At 39.7% G+C, this 16,014-nt stretch overlaps 1 protein-coding gene across 2 annotated transcripts in view; it reads right to left on the minus strand.

The window, feature by feature from the left end:
- Positions 1 to 16,014, minus strand: part of DOCK1 (dedicator of cytokinesis 1) — a 370,976-nt gene that overhangs the window by 22,777 nt on the left and 332,185 nt on the right. For both annotated transcript variants that reach the window (XM_035138566.3, XM_035138565.3), the window contains exons 44-47: positions 14,967 to 15,053; positions 9,452 to 9,628; positions 8,179 to 8,262; positions 3,634 to 3,771 (exon numbers count right to left, since the gene is read on the minus strand). In XM_035138566.3, the coding sequence (XP_034994457.1) occupies positions 3,634 to 3,771; positions 8,179 to 8,262; positions 9,452 to 9,628; positions 14,967 to 15,053 (486 nt within the window). The remainder of the gene's footprint in view (positions 1 to 3,633; positions 3,772 to 8,178; positions 8,263 to 9,451; positions 9,629 to 14,966; positions 15,054 to 16,014) is intronic.

Below are 16,014 nucleotides of genomic sequence, written 5' to 3' on the forward strand. Positions count from 1 at the left end.
CTGCATGAAGACAGACAGAAGTGATAAAACACTGTATGTTCTGACAGAGCTGAGCGGCAGATCTGTGTGAGGTTGAGAAGATAATATCTGGATATAAGCATACCAGTCAAATACCAGAATATGTTAAAATGTTCTACTGAAACAAGTGACATATAAACAGGGCTTATATCAACATCTCTCTTCTCACGGGGAGCACATTATCATCTAGGGCAGTCATTTTATCTGCTGTCTTCTGGCTTTTCCAACGTTTTCAAGTTGTAAGAAAGAGATATTCCAACATAATGTAGGGCTGCCCCAGGACATTTTGCCACTTGAGGCAGCCTCCTGCCTCTTCCTTCTCTCCTCTCCACAGCTACCTGGAGATGGCCGGGGGGGGGGGGGGAGAAAAAAGGAGGCCAGAGAGAGGAGCAGACACTTCAGATGGCAGCTCCAGGCCTCACTGCTGGCTTTGCTGCCACCCCCCCCCCCAGCACCTGCCACCTGAGGTGGCACTCCAAAGGTTATGTAGTTTTTTAATAAGATTAAACATGGTTGACTGCTCTACTCACTATGAATTATGCACAGTAATGAATCAAGCTCTATATAGAAGAAGAAGAAGAAGAAGAAGAAGAAGAAGAAGAAGAAGAAGAAGAAGAAGAAGAAGAAGAAGAAGAAGAAGAAGAAGAAGAAGCAGCAGCAGCAGCAGCAGCAGCAGCAGCAGCAGCAGCATTCGGACTTGATATCCCTCCTTTCACTCCCCTTAAGGAGTCTCCAAGTGGCTAACAATCTCCTTTCCCTTCCTCCCCCACAACAAACACTCTGTGAGGTGGGTGTGGCTGAGAGACTTCAGAGAACTGTGACTAGCCCAAGGTCACCTAGCAGCTGCATGTGGAGGAGCGGGGAAGCGAACCCGGTTCACCAGATTACGAGTCTACCCCTCTTAATCACTACACCACACTGGCGTACGTATAAAGAATACGTAATAGAAATGGGTTTCCAATTTTGATAATCCAGCATGGCTGATACTGCTCTAAGGGAAGCTCTTTTTTGATTGTATAGTTTTGTTTCTTTTCTTTTTTGAAAATCAAATGTGTGTAGCAAGACATTAGTGAGACTTAAGCAATTTCTAATTGCATACTTGGACACAAATTATACCAATTGTGATAATGTATCTCTTAAATGACAGGAGGGTCTCATTATTTTTCCTAGCTTCAGTGTTCATACATGATTTGTGTGGTTAATAAAGCTTGAAAAATCTACTCCTCTGTGTGGGACCAAATACACAACATATGTCACAATGACAAAAGCAGAGAGAGCAATATTGAGCTTGTACACTCAAGATTTACAGTTATACATTTTCTGAGAAATTTTGGAGTGCATATATACTTGTTTCATCATAAAATATGGAAGGGGGAATAAATTACATAAGCACTTCTATGTTGTTGTTTTTTAGTGCATTATTATTCCATTTCAAATATGCAACTATTCCAAATAAAACATCTAAGACCAATATAAGGAGTTTTACTTTGTTAACACCCAAAGCATAAAACCAATAAAGCCACTCAAATAGGCCTGATGCAGATATAACGCTAACTCCTTGGAAATGATATTTCACAAATTTTATTTCTTGATACCTGCCTTTGACTTCAAAGGGCGGATGCTTCAAAAAGGTGTCAGATACCACCTGAGGATTTAATCTCATGACAAAACTGTAAAAAAATGCATACTGTCGATTTTAAACCAAGCAGGTCTCTCATAGTGAACCTGGAAAGTATACTGGAAAATCTAATGTTTCTGGTTACCTCTTACGGTTTATATTTGGCCACTCTTAAATACTTGAAAATGTTGTTATGTATACTAATCTTTTCACAGAATACTGAAATGTCTCCTAGGACATTTAAGTTTCAATGCAAGCACTCCTGACTTCAAACTATACTTCAGCGAAGAAACTTCAAAGGAACATTCCCACATGAAATTGCTTAACCATTATTTATTTATTTGGATCCAGCTGAAATTGGGGTTACCTATCTCACTACAGCTCCTTCATGGATCACTGCCTTGTTGTGGCAAAGGGGCTTGAATAACTCAGAGAAGCTATGAGCTATGCCATGCAGGGCCACCCAAGATGGACAGGTCAGAGTGGAGAGTTTTGACTAAACGTGATCCACCTGGAGAAGGAACTGGCAATCTACTCCAGTATCCCTGCCAAGAAAACTCAATGGACAAAGACAAAAGGCATATAAAAGTTATGACACTGGAAGATGAGCCCCTCAGGTCGGAAGATGTCCAACATGCTACTGAGGAAGAGCGGAGAACAAGTAAAAGTAGATTCAGAGCTGAGGAAGCGGCTGGGCCAAAGCTGAAAGGTCGCTCAGTTGCGGATATGCCTGGAAGCGAAAGGAAAGTCCAATGCTGTAAAGAAAAATATTGCATAGGAACCTGGAATGTAAGAATCATGAACCTTGGTAAGCTGGATGTGGTCAAAATGAGATGGCAATAATAAATATTGACTTCCTGGGCATCAGTGAACTAAAATGGATGGGAATGGGTGGATTCAGTTCGGATGACCATAATATCTATTACTGTGGGCAAGAATCCCGTAAAAGAAATGGAGTGGCCCTCATAGTCAACAAAAGAGTGGTGAAAGCTGTACTGGGATGCAATCTCAAAAACGATAGAATGATCTCAATACGAATCCAAGGCAGACCTTTTAACATCACAGTAATTCAAGTTTATGCACCAACTACTGGTGCTGAAGAAAGTGAAATTGACCAATTCTATGAAGACTTACACCTTCTAGAAATGACACCAAAGAAGGATGTTCTACTCATTATAGGGGATTGGAATGCTAAAGTAGGGAAAGTAGGGAACCAAGCAGGGCAAAGGCTAATAGAGTTCTGTCAAGAGAACAAACTGGTTATCACAAACACTCTTTTCCAACAACACAAGAGCCGACTCTATACATGGACATCACCAGATGGGCAGCATCAAAATCAGATTGATTATATTCTCTGCAGCCAAAGATGGAGAAGCTCTATACAGTCAGCAAAAACAAGATCTGAAGCTGACTGTGGCTCAGATCATCAGCTTCTTATAGCAAAATTCCAGCTTAAACTGAAGAAAGTAGGAAAAACCACTGGGCCAGTAAGACACAATCTAAATCAAATTCCTTATGAATACACAGTGGAAGCGAGGAACAGGTTGAAGGATTTAGATTTGGTGGACAGAGTGCCTGAAGAACTATGGATGGAGGCTCGTAACATTAACAGGAGGCAACAACAGAAATCATCCCAATGAAAAGGAAATGCAAGAAAGCAAAGTCAATAAGTCCTTACAAATAGCGGGGGAGAGAAGGCAAGCAAAATGCGAGGGAGATAGTGAAAGTACACCTGTGTGAGAGCCTGTTCACAACTTCTGTCTTACTTTTATGAATATTTTTTAAAAAACACTGAATTTCACTTGACTGTACCATGGATTTTGTCGTATTAAATAGAAATGGAACTGGGTTTAAAACAGAGCATCGTCTGAGAGGATCGAGACCTATTCTGCCTCAGAGCCTCTATAATAGTGCAGAATCTACAGGGAAACAAAAGCTTTAACATTATTTACATTTCCCATGCATTCTAAAACTGATACTTTAAGAGAACTACTTACAAGACTCCTGACACCATACTGCTTTTCAACTTTTTCTTTCAGTTGCTTAAAACAGGCTTCCATCCTCTCATGAAATGGCCTAAGTGCTTCTGTGACTTTATCTCCATGAATTCGGATACCTTCTGTCAGGAATGGAATCTGAAACAGAAAATTATATTTCCATTAATTTTCTGGTCTTGTGTCAAAAGAACAAAAAAGGAGCAAAACAGGAATGTCATCTTAACATAAAAGGTGCTCTGGAATTGTAATACCTTTGACAACTATACAGGAACATGCACAATCTCACTTTTGCTTCCAGTGACTCTTGGGGGGGGGGATGTGTTTGTGCAAGTCTGTGAAGTTGCTAATGTGGCTAGTAAAAAAAAAATACAAACACCCTGATATTTACAGTTTGGGCATGTTCTTGTTCAGTTCTTTGTCTTTTAAAATAAATGGAGTCATCACATTTTGAGATGCACAGCTAAATTAATCAGGATGAATAAATATTCCATTTACATTATGCTCAAAAGAATACCAAGGCATACCACGCCTTAAATTAGCATGCTGATGAATGCCGACTCTCAAGCTACACTATTAATGTCAACTCCAACAGATTTCCAGAGAATAAATAGTAAAGAAACAAAGCCTGCTTCTGGTTAACAAATGCTATTTATTACCCTTTGCACCACACTGAAAAACAAAACAAAATACTCTACTGCATTTTGTGCACACCAGTATTTGTTAATAAAATGGCGAAAACTACGTGTTCAATGCTAAACCTAAATTTCTAATCGGAAATTGGTTTTCCAATATTTTAGAAGAGGGAGAGATAGAGATGAGAAAAGGCAAAATTATTCCTTTTTTATAATTGAAAATAATCATTTATGTGCAGGGCTGCTGTCAAAAAATACCCATGCCAAGGTAAGATTACATAATTAGTTCGTTGTGTGGAGATGTAACTGACCTTTAAAATGTTTTAAGAGTGATATTTCATTCCCAAAGCTATAGACCTCCTATTAGTCTCCTCTCCCTCAAATTTAAAAGTGGGTGGGTGTTGAAATCTTTCATCAAGATACACAATTTTGGAGTTTGATATTCTCCACAGCAATCAAGCTAAGAGGCTTCTGCTTAATAATTCATAATTAAAGCATAATACTGATTAAAAACACATCCCCCCACCACACCACCACTGAACATCCATCTAAATTAGAAGATTTACAAGTACGAAAGACAATATAACTGAACTGCATTTTAAACAAATTCAAGGAATCTTGTCAGGATGAAATCCTGAATAAAATTTGTTTTCTTGACATTTAGCAGCACACAGCTGCTGCTTCTCTTGGCACTTTTGAAGGAAAAGACCAAAGAAGCATAATATTTCAACTGTAGCCACGGGTATTTATAGCCCATATGGATTTCTCCTTGGCAGCGGGGAAAAAATAAACATTAAAATTGCCACTTTGATTAGAACTAATGAAGCATATTTTTTGTTAATCACCAAAGAGCAACTTCCAGCTATCTTCCATATGGCAATTAAATACAGGGAACCACACAGTTGTGTTATTTTTGACCAGGGAAGGATAAGCCACAAGAGAAGCTAGCTTTCCTAACGTATTTGCTGCAGGGTCATTCCTGACCTTTACAGGTTAAAAATATATAAATGATGGAATGTGACGTAAGTGATGCAGTCCGCTTCAGAAAATTATCATGGAATATATCTGCTAAAGCAGTATCAACACGTTGGTGGACTAGACAATCATGAAAAATGTTGCACTATTATCATTTACATTGAAAACCACATGGTTTAGGACTTCGGGGCTGTTGTTTTGCTTATGTTACAGTGGAAAGAGCCAGGTGCAGTGGTCAGGAAAAGGCTATTGGTGGCCTCAGGGTCTAATTCAAGACCCTGGAATAGATCCTGGTTCAAATAAACCAACTGAATGTAAACCTCAGCCAGGGTGTAGGCAAAGGATTAACTCCCTACCTATCCGAAAGCCCTTCCCATACTGTGCACACTCTCTCTCAGTCACAGGCAAAAATATGAAGCTTATAATAAGGAGAGAACTCTGACAACACCTCGCATTGAGGAGGAGTAGAGGTTTGAAGAAAGCTTTCACCTTTTCTTCCTTGGAGACCACAAGATTCAATCAGTGGGGATAGCCTTGACAGGCCCAGTCCATCCAAGAGGCAGAGAGAAGCAGCTGCCACAGGCGAAGGAAGCCATTGAGGTAGCGCTGCCAAGGCAGCACTACCATAAGCACTGCACTGGGCTTTTGCCATACCAGATAACCACATATTTACTTGAAGTTCCTCCTGCTCAAATAGTTCACCACGTGGCGCACGCTCCATGCAGTTGGTGCTGGAAATGGCCATTACTGCACAGCTTGGTGATTAACTTCCCCTTGCTTTTGGGCAAAGCATGTGGATGGGAATCATTCAAAGGAATGTATTCATATCTTCGGGGTGTGGGGGTGCCATGGCATTTCTTCACATTTTCGTGAAGCCACCAATTAGTTTAATTAGCAAAGTAAACTAATTAAATGGCACTTCTTGCCCTCTGGAACAAATGAAATAATTTACAGAAAGGTTTAATTCTGGACACTCTGATGCGGCATTTAAAATTCATCACTGTGTCTTCCTAGCTGCAGCAATATCAAGGGAAAAAAGTTTGCTTCTATTAATCTGGTTGGTTTATGTTTCTTGGCTTTAAGCAAGAAAACATGGAAATGCACAAGAGAGGTGGAAATGATGTGCATCTGTATTAAAATAAATGTGTGTTGTTAAATATGCAACCTTGCAATAATATATAAATTTTGCTAGCACGCTAATTCTCTTTTGGGTAAACAGTGTGTCCATGAGCACCATTAAACTTCATTTTTAACATAGTTATTAGGGGCAATGACACAGTGCTGACATTAAGTTAGTCTCCCGGGAACAAATTATTTTTCTCTGTAGGACTGAAAACTCCAAAAATCCAATCTGTTGTAAAAGCTTACCAGGGTGGGGGAATCAATAGAATTTCAGAGGACCACACGAGTTTTTGTTCAGCAATACTTTCATGGTCCATAGAGAATTTCTGAATATTATATCTTAGCTTTCTTCAAAATCTAAAATATAGGCCTCTGGAAATTTAAATTATTCCTCTTATAATAAGGACACAACTGAATATAAAACATGAATGTAGCAGTGTGTTTTTGCTGTTTTTTTTTTAAAAAGCAGTCAGTCACATCTGTGAAATGCATCATAAAATTATCCTGAGGCCAAACACACAATATTTGCATATAACTATACAACAGATGCTGGAATGAGCTTTCTAGTTTTCTTCCCTAATACATTCAGCATTTGACAGTAATAACAGCAATCCTTAACAAAAAAAACAAACAAAAAAACACTACTGTACTTGAGCTTCACAATTAAAAAGAGAGAAAGAGAGGGATCCAAAAAGGTAGCGCTGCACAATTTTCTATAATTAATACAATTTTTCTCCATAATCTTGCAAGGTGAACAGTGAATGAGAGGAACATATTACGGAATCCTCTCCTTTATATACACAATTGAGCAGATGAAAACAGGAGTTTCAGAACTATCCTAGTCTTAACCTAGGTAGGTAAGAGGCAGTGCTTTTTCCTTTCCTCTCTTTGTTAGGAGCAGTTGTGATGGTTACCAATTGCATTTTCCATCACAAGGGTTGACTCAAATAGATACAGATGCATGAAAGAACTATCGGCTGACTGGGCACCCATGATTCCAGTCTCTGCTTCCCAGAGGTAATTTGGGCACATGTCCTGGCTGCAAAAGCCTGATGTTGCGTTTATTGAAAATACTGTCATGTAGCAGGGGGTGTAAACGAAGATGCACTGGATTTGAAGTTACTTCATTCACATGGCCGCATCCTAAGGAACGCTTGGATTGCTCTATGTGGAGCAAACTGGCTAAAGTACAACAGAGTGTTTTTTTATTCATTTATTTCATAAATACACCACTTGGTTCTAGGAAAAACCTCAAGGCCATACATCTGCCCCACTCCAGCTATCAGTCCCTAATGCTTCAGTCTCCATCCCAAAACTTTGTTCTGCATCTAGCACACCCTTGGCATAAAATAAGTATTCAGATTGAATGTGAATCTTTAGTCTGGGTCCAACCTTCCTGCAGTGCTCCAGAGTGAATATTTGTAGCAGAACTTTTAAGCTACCATACCTATCACTTACCTTTTCTTCTTCTTTTGCCCCTAGAGGTAAATCAGGCCCAGCTGGGAGGAAATGCCACACTGAACTAAACTATACTATGATAGTTTCTAAGCTGAAAGTTCCAGTGCTCTCAGATCTTTAAATTGTGAACTTAACAGCAGGAGATAAAATTGTGGGTTAATAGTGCTAGTCACATTTGGGAGTATAAAATGACAAACTATGTCAGACACAGAAAGATGAACTTTAACTCCTGTTTCAAGGCATTTGAAATGCCATAGAAACATATACACTGGAGTGAATTCTTTGATGCCTGAGTTTTGTCAAAAATGACAGCGGGCTGCCTTTGAATGCCACTTGGCTCCTTGACGATGTGATTTACCTGCCATGCGATTAGGTCCTTCAATTTCTCAATTTTTTCATGATCTTCTGGATGGTCATACACATATTTTTCAGTAAAAAAAGCCTAAGAAAAACAAAAATGTCTTTTTACAGAAGAAATAATACATTTGGCAGTGCAGAAGAACTAATAAAAAGTGAAAATACTTATTTAGCCATTTTCATTGGAATATGAACTTTTCAAACTGGAAATGATATGCAGAAAAGTAGCATTGTTGAAACAGATACATAGGCACGCAAGTGTGTTTTCTGTGCTAACTGGCTTTCACTAGAGCATGGGAACCAAGGAGCTGAGAAGGGCATGGCTAATTCAATTCTGAACCAGTACAGTGGTACCTTGGTTCTCAAACCTAATCTGTTCTGGGAGTCCATTCGGCTCCCTAAACTGTTTGGAAACCAAGGCACGGCTTCTGATTGGCTGCAGGAGTTTCCTGCACTCAAGCAGAAGCCGCATTGCACGTTCAGTTTCTGAAAAACATTTGCAAACCGGAACACTTACTTCTGGGTTTGCGGCGTTTGGGAGCCGATTTGTTTGACAACTAAGTTGTTTGAGAACCAAGGTATCACTGTACAGAATTCTATAGCGCAAACAGGAGTGGAGGGAAGTGAAGCCAAAATTTGACACCGCCCCTAGCCCTCATACTGCCTACTCAAAGCCAGGGAAGCTTTGGGGTTTCAGGCTTTGGGAAGGAGGCGTGAGGCTCTGGCAGGGTCCTAGAGCCCCTCAGTCTCCTTCCTCCAAGCTGGGAAAGTGCTAACTAGGCTTTGGGGGGGGGGGAGAAGGGAGGACTATAGGACCCTGTAAGAGCATTCACACCTCCTTCCCAAAGTACAGCACCCTTATTACCCAGGTTTGGTAAGGCAGCACAAGGGCTGGGAGGGACATTGGATGCTGCTGTGGGCAGCCAAAAAAGGCTTCATGTTGAATCTCAGAAAGCTTGAAGAACAGAAATAAACCACAGATGCTGCCCCAATTGATCATTATTCAACATGGGTGGTTGCCGGTCCCCAGCTTCAGTGATTCTGAGAGGAGTGGATTGGCATTCTGTCCCTTCCCTCAAAAAGATTGTTACAAGAGGCCTATTTTCAGAAGTATTTGCATTAGTCAAGATTTGGAATGTTTCCTAGAAAAGACAAATATCCTGTGGGTCATCTATTATTTTTATAATTAGATACACTTTTAGTATATATAAGTTCTAGGTTTCTCATCGCTAGAGAGCCAATATGGTTACTCAGAGAACACTGAATGAACGTACCTTTTCATAGTTGGTGAAGCCACCCATAACCGCAGGATCTACAATACCATTTAGCAGCATTGACAAAGGATTAATAGGCAGGTTTGGATCACTCAAATGTTGCTGAACCATATTGTTGATTTTGTCATTTGTTAATTGCATGGTTTCAATTGCATTTTCAAGTGGGCTGATTTCAACCTGAGACAATAGCAGACACACAAAAAATCATTAGAAAAATAATTGCATATTGGCCTAAATTCAACTGTCAACTGATTTCAAAGTAGAATAATGTCATTATAGTTTCATTTCAGCAATGATGACAAGAACTGAAGTTCATATCATTCTTAAAACACCAGATTGAGCACACATTAAGCCTTGATCCACATATAACATTTGCATTTGCTTATGCAGGTATTCACTCAAACAGGCCCTGCAGGGGGAGGGGGCAGCTGGGGACACTTGCCCCAGGCCACAAAGTGTTAAGCCAGTTGGGTCCCCCCACCAGGCACTGGCTGCTTTTTTGCTTGAGTTTATAACTTTATTCTAATAGGACTCCTGCCCCGGGCCTCAGACAAGCTCTGCACAGGCCTGCACTTGAAACAGCAACACCACCCAATTTATTAGGATATACAGCCTGGTCCACCTAAGACTCATGGCAGCTAAAAAGCAAAGGCATTACATCAGTCTGTTTAATCTTAAATCACGTTACAATGCTATTACTTAGCTGAGCCAAATCCCACCATCATATCAGCCTCCAAATGAATGTCTTATGACATGTGACTCTTGTATTTAGAATGCTTGCCATGCCAATAGAGGTGTTTTTTTAAATTTTGCAGCTCCATAGACCTACCTAAGTTTAACCCATGGTGGGTCTATTTCCTCTCACCTCTAAAGAGCCACAAGGCTGTATTCTTTCCCTACTGAGGTGCATTTTGTCACATGCCAGGTGATGTTTGAAACACTAAAGAATTTCTAAAGTGGTTTGCAATGCAGCTGAAAAGCGGGGGAGAAATGATTTGGTCAAAACCCTAATGTAAGAATCAAAAGGGGGTTCTGCCCATGCCACCAATGACTTTTTTTTAAAAATCAAACAAATACTATGAGAGAATAGAAAAAATAAGGAGTTAATTGGAATGTGTAAAAAATGCAAGTCTGTATTTGATTACAGTCATTTGCATAAACTTTACATAAGAACACTTCTGTCTACCTATCAGTAACATAACGCATTTCTGAAAGGCACTTATAATCAAATCTTTCTAATTGTCACTCCTACACCTGCACTCTGATTACATCTCACTTGTCTTAATTATCATTTTTAAAACTGTGTTTTGTGCATTATTTTGGAATGCAAAGTAATATGACAAACAGTTCTGTTGCATTTGCCAATCAAATCTCTGCTCCTCACTGCTGCATCTGACACCGTTGACTTTTAAATGTGGTCAGTATAGGGCATAAATTGAGTTACAGAATGAGTAAAGAAGAGGAGTTTGGATTTGATATCCCGCTTTATCACTACCCGAAGGAGTCTCAAAGCGGCTAACATTATCATTTCCCTTCCTCCCCCACAACAAACACTCTGTGAGGTGAGTGGGGCTGAGAGATTTCAAAGAAGTGTGACTACCCCAAGGTCACCCAGCAGCTGCATGTGGAGGAGCGGAGACGCGAACCCGGTTCCCCAGATTACGAGTCTACCGCTGTTACACTACACCACACTGGCTCTCAAAACAAAGCCTTTCACACTGTCCTTCTACGTGAATTCCACTTCTATGGTGCCCAGTAGTGTGATCAGAACAAAGCTACGTAGATAGACAGATTTAATTTGTCTGCTGCATCTTCAAAAATAACAAAGAAATACGTTACTATACAGATAAAATGCTGCGGTTAAATATGTTGACGAGACACTGTACATAAACATCAGTCATTGTGCATATTCACAAAACATTGTGTAGAAGAAAGGGCAAATGAAGAGCATGAACAGAGTATTTCACATAATCCTGGTCAACACCCATTGTTTCCAGTAATACTGGGGTGGGGCATATGCACAATTAGAATTCCAACATGTCTCCCAATAAACACCACCCAAAGGCTGGTTCTCGCCATTGTCAGGTTCATTACAATGCCTAGTCCTGCTAATTGTACATCCATGTAATTAAATAGTCTAATCCTTTCTCTCACTTCTTCATCAGGTTTTTTAGGAAAACTTATACTGGCAAACCAGAGAGAGGGGAAGATGGAATGACTAATGAAAAAGCTGTTTGGACAAAAGGATTAATGAGTTCAATGAATGGTTGGGAGGTAAGCAGGACTGAGCTTGCTGGCTGCACGCCCAATGCTGTTGACATCTTACTGGCAACACTTCACAACAGTCATGAGTTTGGCACCTTGACCGGCTTCCTGCTTAAATGGAGGAGCTGTGTATATATGTACATAGCCCCTTCCCCATGTAATATTGAACATGTGGCCATGGCTACTGCATGTGATCCCACCCATGCCATGCATTCAGTGTAAGCATGAGGACTCACATCTGAACAGCCCCATAGAATTGATCCTTCTTTGGGGAAGGTCAGTATAGTGTTCCAGGGTTCAACTTGACCTTGAGCTCTCAGGAAGTTCTAGCATAAAGTTGTATAAAGGGTAATTCTTACATGCTTAAGTTTCACCAATTTGAGCCAGCAGTCTTGGGGTTGCTGACCATCTCTATTAAATTTCCATGAGATCCTGGCTCAAAAGATTTATTAAATGCCCATACTTATACATTCTCTTGAGCTACAACTTCTTATGTAGCACCAGCACGATCTCTGATTATTGACTTCTGCTGATTTCTTAGCTTCTTTGATCCAGCTCCTTTATATTGCTCTTGGTTCCCTCGCCTGTGAGTTCTATTCAATGTAATCCTGCTTGGTTTTGCCCACTGTTTCTTTTACTCAAAGTTTTCCAGCCCTCTAGAACTCACTGTACGTAGTACTTGCTGTATCACCTTGCCTTATATTGCCTAATTCTGTCAGCACTTCCTGTCCTCCTTCTCATGACTAAGATTAATGGATACCTTCTGGAACCAGACAACCTTTTCCAGGTTAGTGGAAAAATATAAAAACTGTCTAAACTCACGTGGTACCTGAATCACTGTGATGAATCACAATACTGTGAATAAAAAATATATGTCTCTGACCCACCAATGTGCTCTGGATACCTTGTTATTTGAAATCCACAGACTTTGTTTAACTGTAGTATCGTAAGATTTGAGGGATCATTTAGGATTGCAACAGTATTTCTGGTTATTAAATGATCTTATTTAATCCATCAACACAGATATTATAAAGAGATCAACACATTTCCAGCCAACTGAAGCAAAGCTGTCTTCTACTTCTTTCTCAAACAGCACATTTCTGAAAGGAATGTTTGATATCAAGGAGGAATCATCTCTGAATCAGACAGTGCTGTCTACAAATGCCATGGCTACAAGTTTAAGAGTGCCTTGGTAAAGACTTCTGGTATTTAATAATTGATTTCCTTACACTAAGCATAGCAAATGGCAAGTTTCTTCTGCTGTTTGCTTATGTCTTGATTTATTACAATGTAAATCTGTCTGTGTTCAAACTTTCAAGTCAATGTTTATCTGAATCCTTATCTCTATCTTCATTGCAAATGCAAACAAATTAACCTGCACGGCATAATGTGTGTGTAGTCATATGAAAATTATATGTTAATACTCCCCATGCCCCTTCATTGAGCCACAAAGAAATACAGACAGTTGGCTGGTGTCAGGTTGGAATTAGCAGAGTTTTAAATTTAAACATAAAATACTTGCAATATATAATAATAATAACAACTGATTGCTCAAGATTCTTCCCTCTGCTCCCAACCTACCATCAAGGGAGAGGTGTTTCCAACTACTCCAACCTTTGCCTTTGGAAGCCATATACCAATCTGCTACAGAAGAGGGACACTGAGCAACATCATGGGAGGGATGTTTGTAAGATTAAGGTGAAACTGTGAAACTCCCTTGTTATTTTTTGTATTGGATGCTGCATGTTGTTTAGCTATGTTACTATGACATTGTTTTAGTAGCATTTGTTTGAAATGCATCCCTGATTCTTTGCTGTAAGCCGTTCTGAGAATGATTGTGTGGGAAAGTGGCATGCAAATATAATAAATGGATGGATGAATGAATGAATGAATGGACCTTTCTGGCGGAAGAGATAGGACTCCCCCTATCTCCTCCGCCATTTAATGCATTTTATTTTTTTGTTGGAAGCTGCCCAGAGTGGCTGGGGAAACCCAGCCAGATGGGCGTGGTACAATTAATAAATTATTATTATATTATTATTACTATACCCCACGCACCAGCTGTTAGCCACGGAGACGGAGTATGTAAACAAAGTCCTGATGCACCTCTAGGCTCTTTGGGACTTCCTCCGCCCTCTCTGATCTCCTCTTTGGGCTCCTGGGAGTGTCTCCTCAAAGCCACGAGGAGTCCCCTTATCTCTTCCTCCATTTCTGGGTATGAATTGAAATACAGGCATCTCCCCAATAATGTGTGATTGACTCACACGCAACCACATATTATTATTTCCCAGCGTCACGCATATATACACAGTCACACACAAGCATGTAAGAGGTGGGGATGGCTGTGTATTCTATTCTTAAAAGTATAGTCACTTTTCATTTACATGTTTTCATATAAAAATACTATGGGAAAGAACAAGGAGCTAATAAGGTATGTTCAGGATATATAAAAAATGTCCCCTTTATTGGTGATATTTACACCAGCAAAACGTTTTAAGAGTTATGTGAATACATTTCTTATTAAGATGTCACTGAAAAAGTTGTAATAGCTGCAAATTAAACAAGTAAATAAGTGACTTAATGCTGCATGGATAAGACGTTGGTGCTGACTTTTTAAAACTGCCTAATTTGTGTTTTTAATTAGCAAATTTCTTAAAATAAACATGAACATGCATCTCTAATTAAGGAGACTAAACAAATCACACACAATGCAATAAAATGCATAAAGGGAAATGCTATATCACACCGGGGTCTCCAAAGCTGAAAATGAGGAGGACTTTTTTGTGGTCATTGTTCAAACTGTGTTGTATGGGACTGTTGGTCCTCAGTTATTAGAAAATAATAGAGATTTATTTAAAAGCTGAAAATATTTATGACTTATTTGAAGTTCACTGTTGAACCCACTACAATTAGATTGGATTTGCCATGGCACTAAGAAATTAACCAGTGGTGTCAACCATATTATGGTGATCAGGAGGACCACAATGTACCATGCCAGAGCATAGCTGCCAAGTTTTCCCTTTTCTCACGAGGAAGCCTATTCAGCATAAGGGAAAATCCCTTTTAAAAAGGGATAACTTGGCAGCTATGTGCCAGAGGTTTCTGAAGCAGAAGGGCAGGAACTTAAACATCAGAAGCAATATTCATATAATGTAAGATCAGCAAACTGTACACGTTCAGTTTTTTACATAAAAAAATAGCAGCCACGTGATTAAGTGACCTCAGTAAAAATCTTCTGAATTGATCTTACCATAAAAACTGATTTGACTTCAAACCATCTTAAAATCCCAGGTAATTTATATCCTGTCACATAAATGGTTCTCTCAATCCACATATTCTGCAAATTTAAGAGAAAAGATTTGAAGTAGAATGTTAGCAGATTGATAGGCTTTATCCTAACCCATCATTTATATCTCCATTATCACAAAAAGCCTAGCTGCAAGTAAAGAGATACTACAAAGTTGGGTTTTTTTAATGCACCAAAAGAAATATCGTGGATTGCCTGTATGAGCTGGAGGAGTACTTTTCCATCTAGCATACTAGATCAACTTTATGTTTCTTCACTGTAAGTCTCTTTATGTGCACACATGTGCTTGCATGCATGTGCTAAAAATATCTCTCTTTTTTGTACCCTACCTTGGGTGCATTGCAATCTGTTTTTGCAATTCTTGTTATCTTGTAACTTTTGTAACTTCGGTTAAATAGCTGTGTAATCTGATTTGCAGTACATTACCGAAGATGGGACAGCAGAGCATATTCAGTTTCTCCTAACATGGAAGCTGGTAACTGTTGAAAGTTTTCACAACTCCTATCTACTTCGTAGAAGGTGAACTTCTTAAGTCTCCTTTGGTCTCATCAAGGTTATAGCCCAAAATCATGGGTGAGGAACCAGTTTCCCTTAAGATGTTGTTGGACTACAACTCCTACCACCCCTGACCATTAGCCAATGCTGACTGGGAATGATAGAACCCAGCAAATTGCATCAGGTGAGGCAAGGTTGATAATGAATGGGATCAGAGCTACCAGCTGACATGGGAGAGGGAGTTTAATCCTTTCTTCCCCTACTATAGTCCTGAGGAAAATGCCTGGTCTGAAGGGATAAAAATTTGGAGAAACTTCAACAATGCCAATGGGAATTTATCCCCAAAGCAAATATAAGGTTCTGAAGATGGAATTTTCTCAGGACCACAGAAGGGGAGGAAAGGGTGTTCCCCCCTCCCCCGCTATGCAAAGGCCACCTGCAATTTGGCCCTTAGAAAGCATCAACTCTAGGGTCTACACAGCTTTAGATCTCCCTA

Source organism: Zootoca vivipara, chromosome 5 (genome assembly GCF_965207765.1).
Source record: "Zootoca vivipara chromosome 5, rZooViv2.hap1.1, whole genome shotgun sequence".
Lineage (NCBI taxonomy): Eukaryota > Metazoa > Chordata > Lepidosauria > Squamata > Lacertidae > Zootoca > Zootoca vivipara.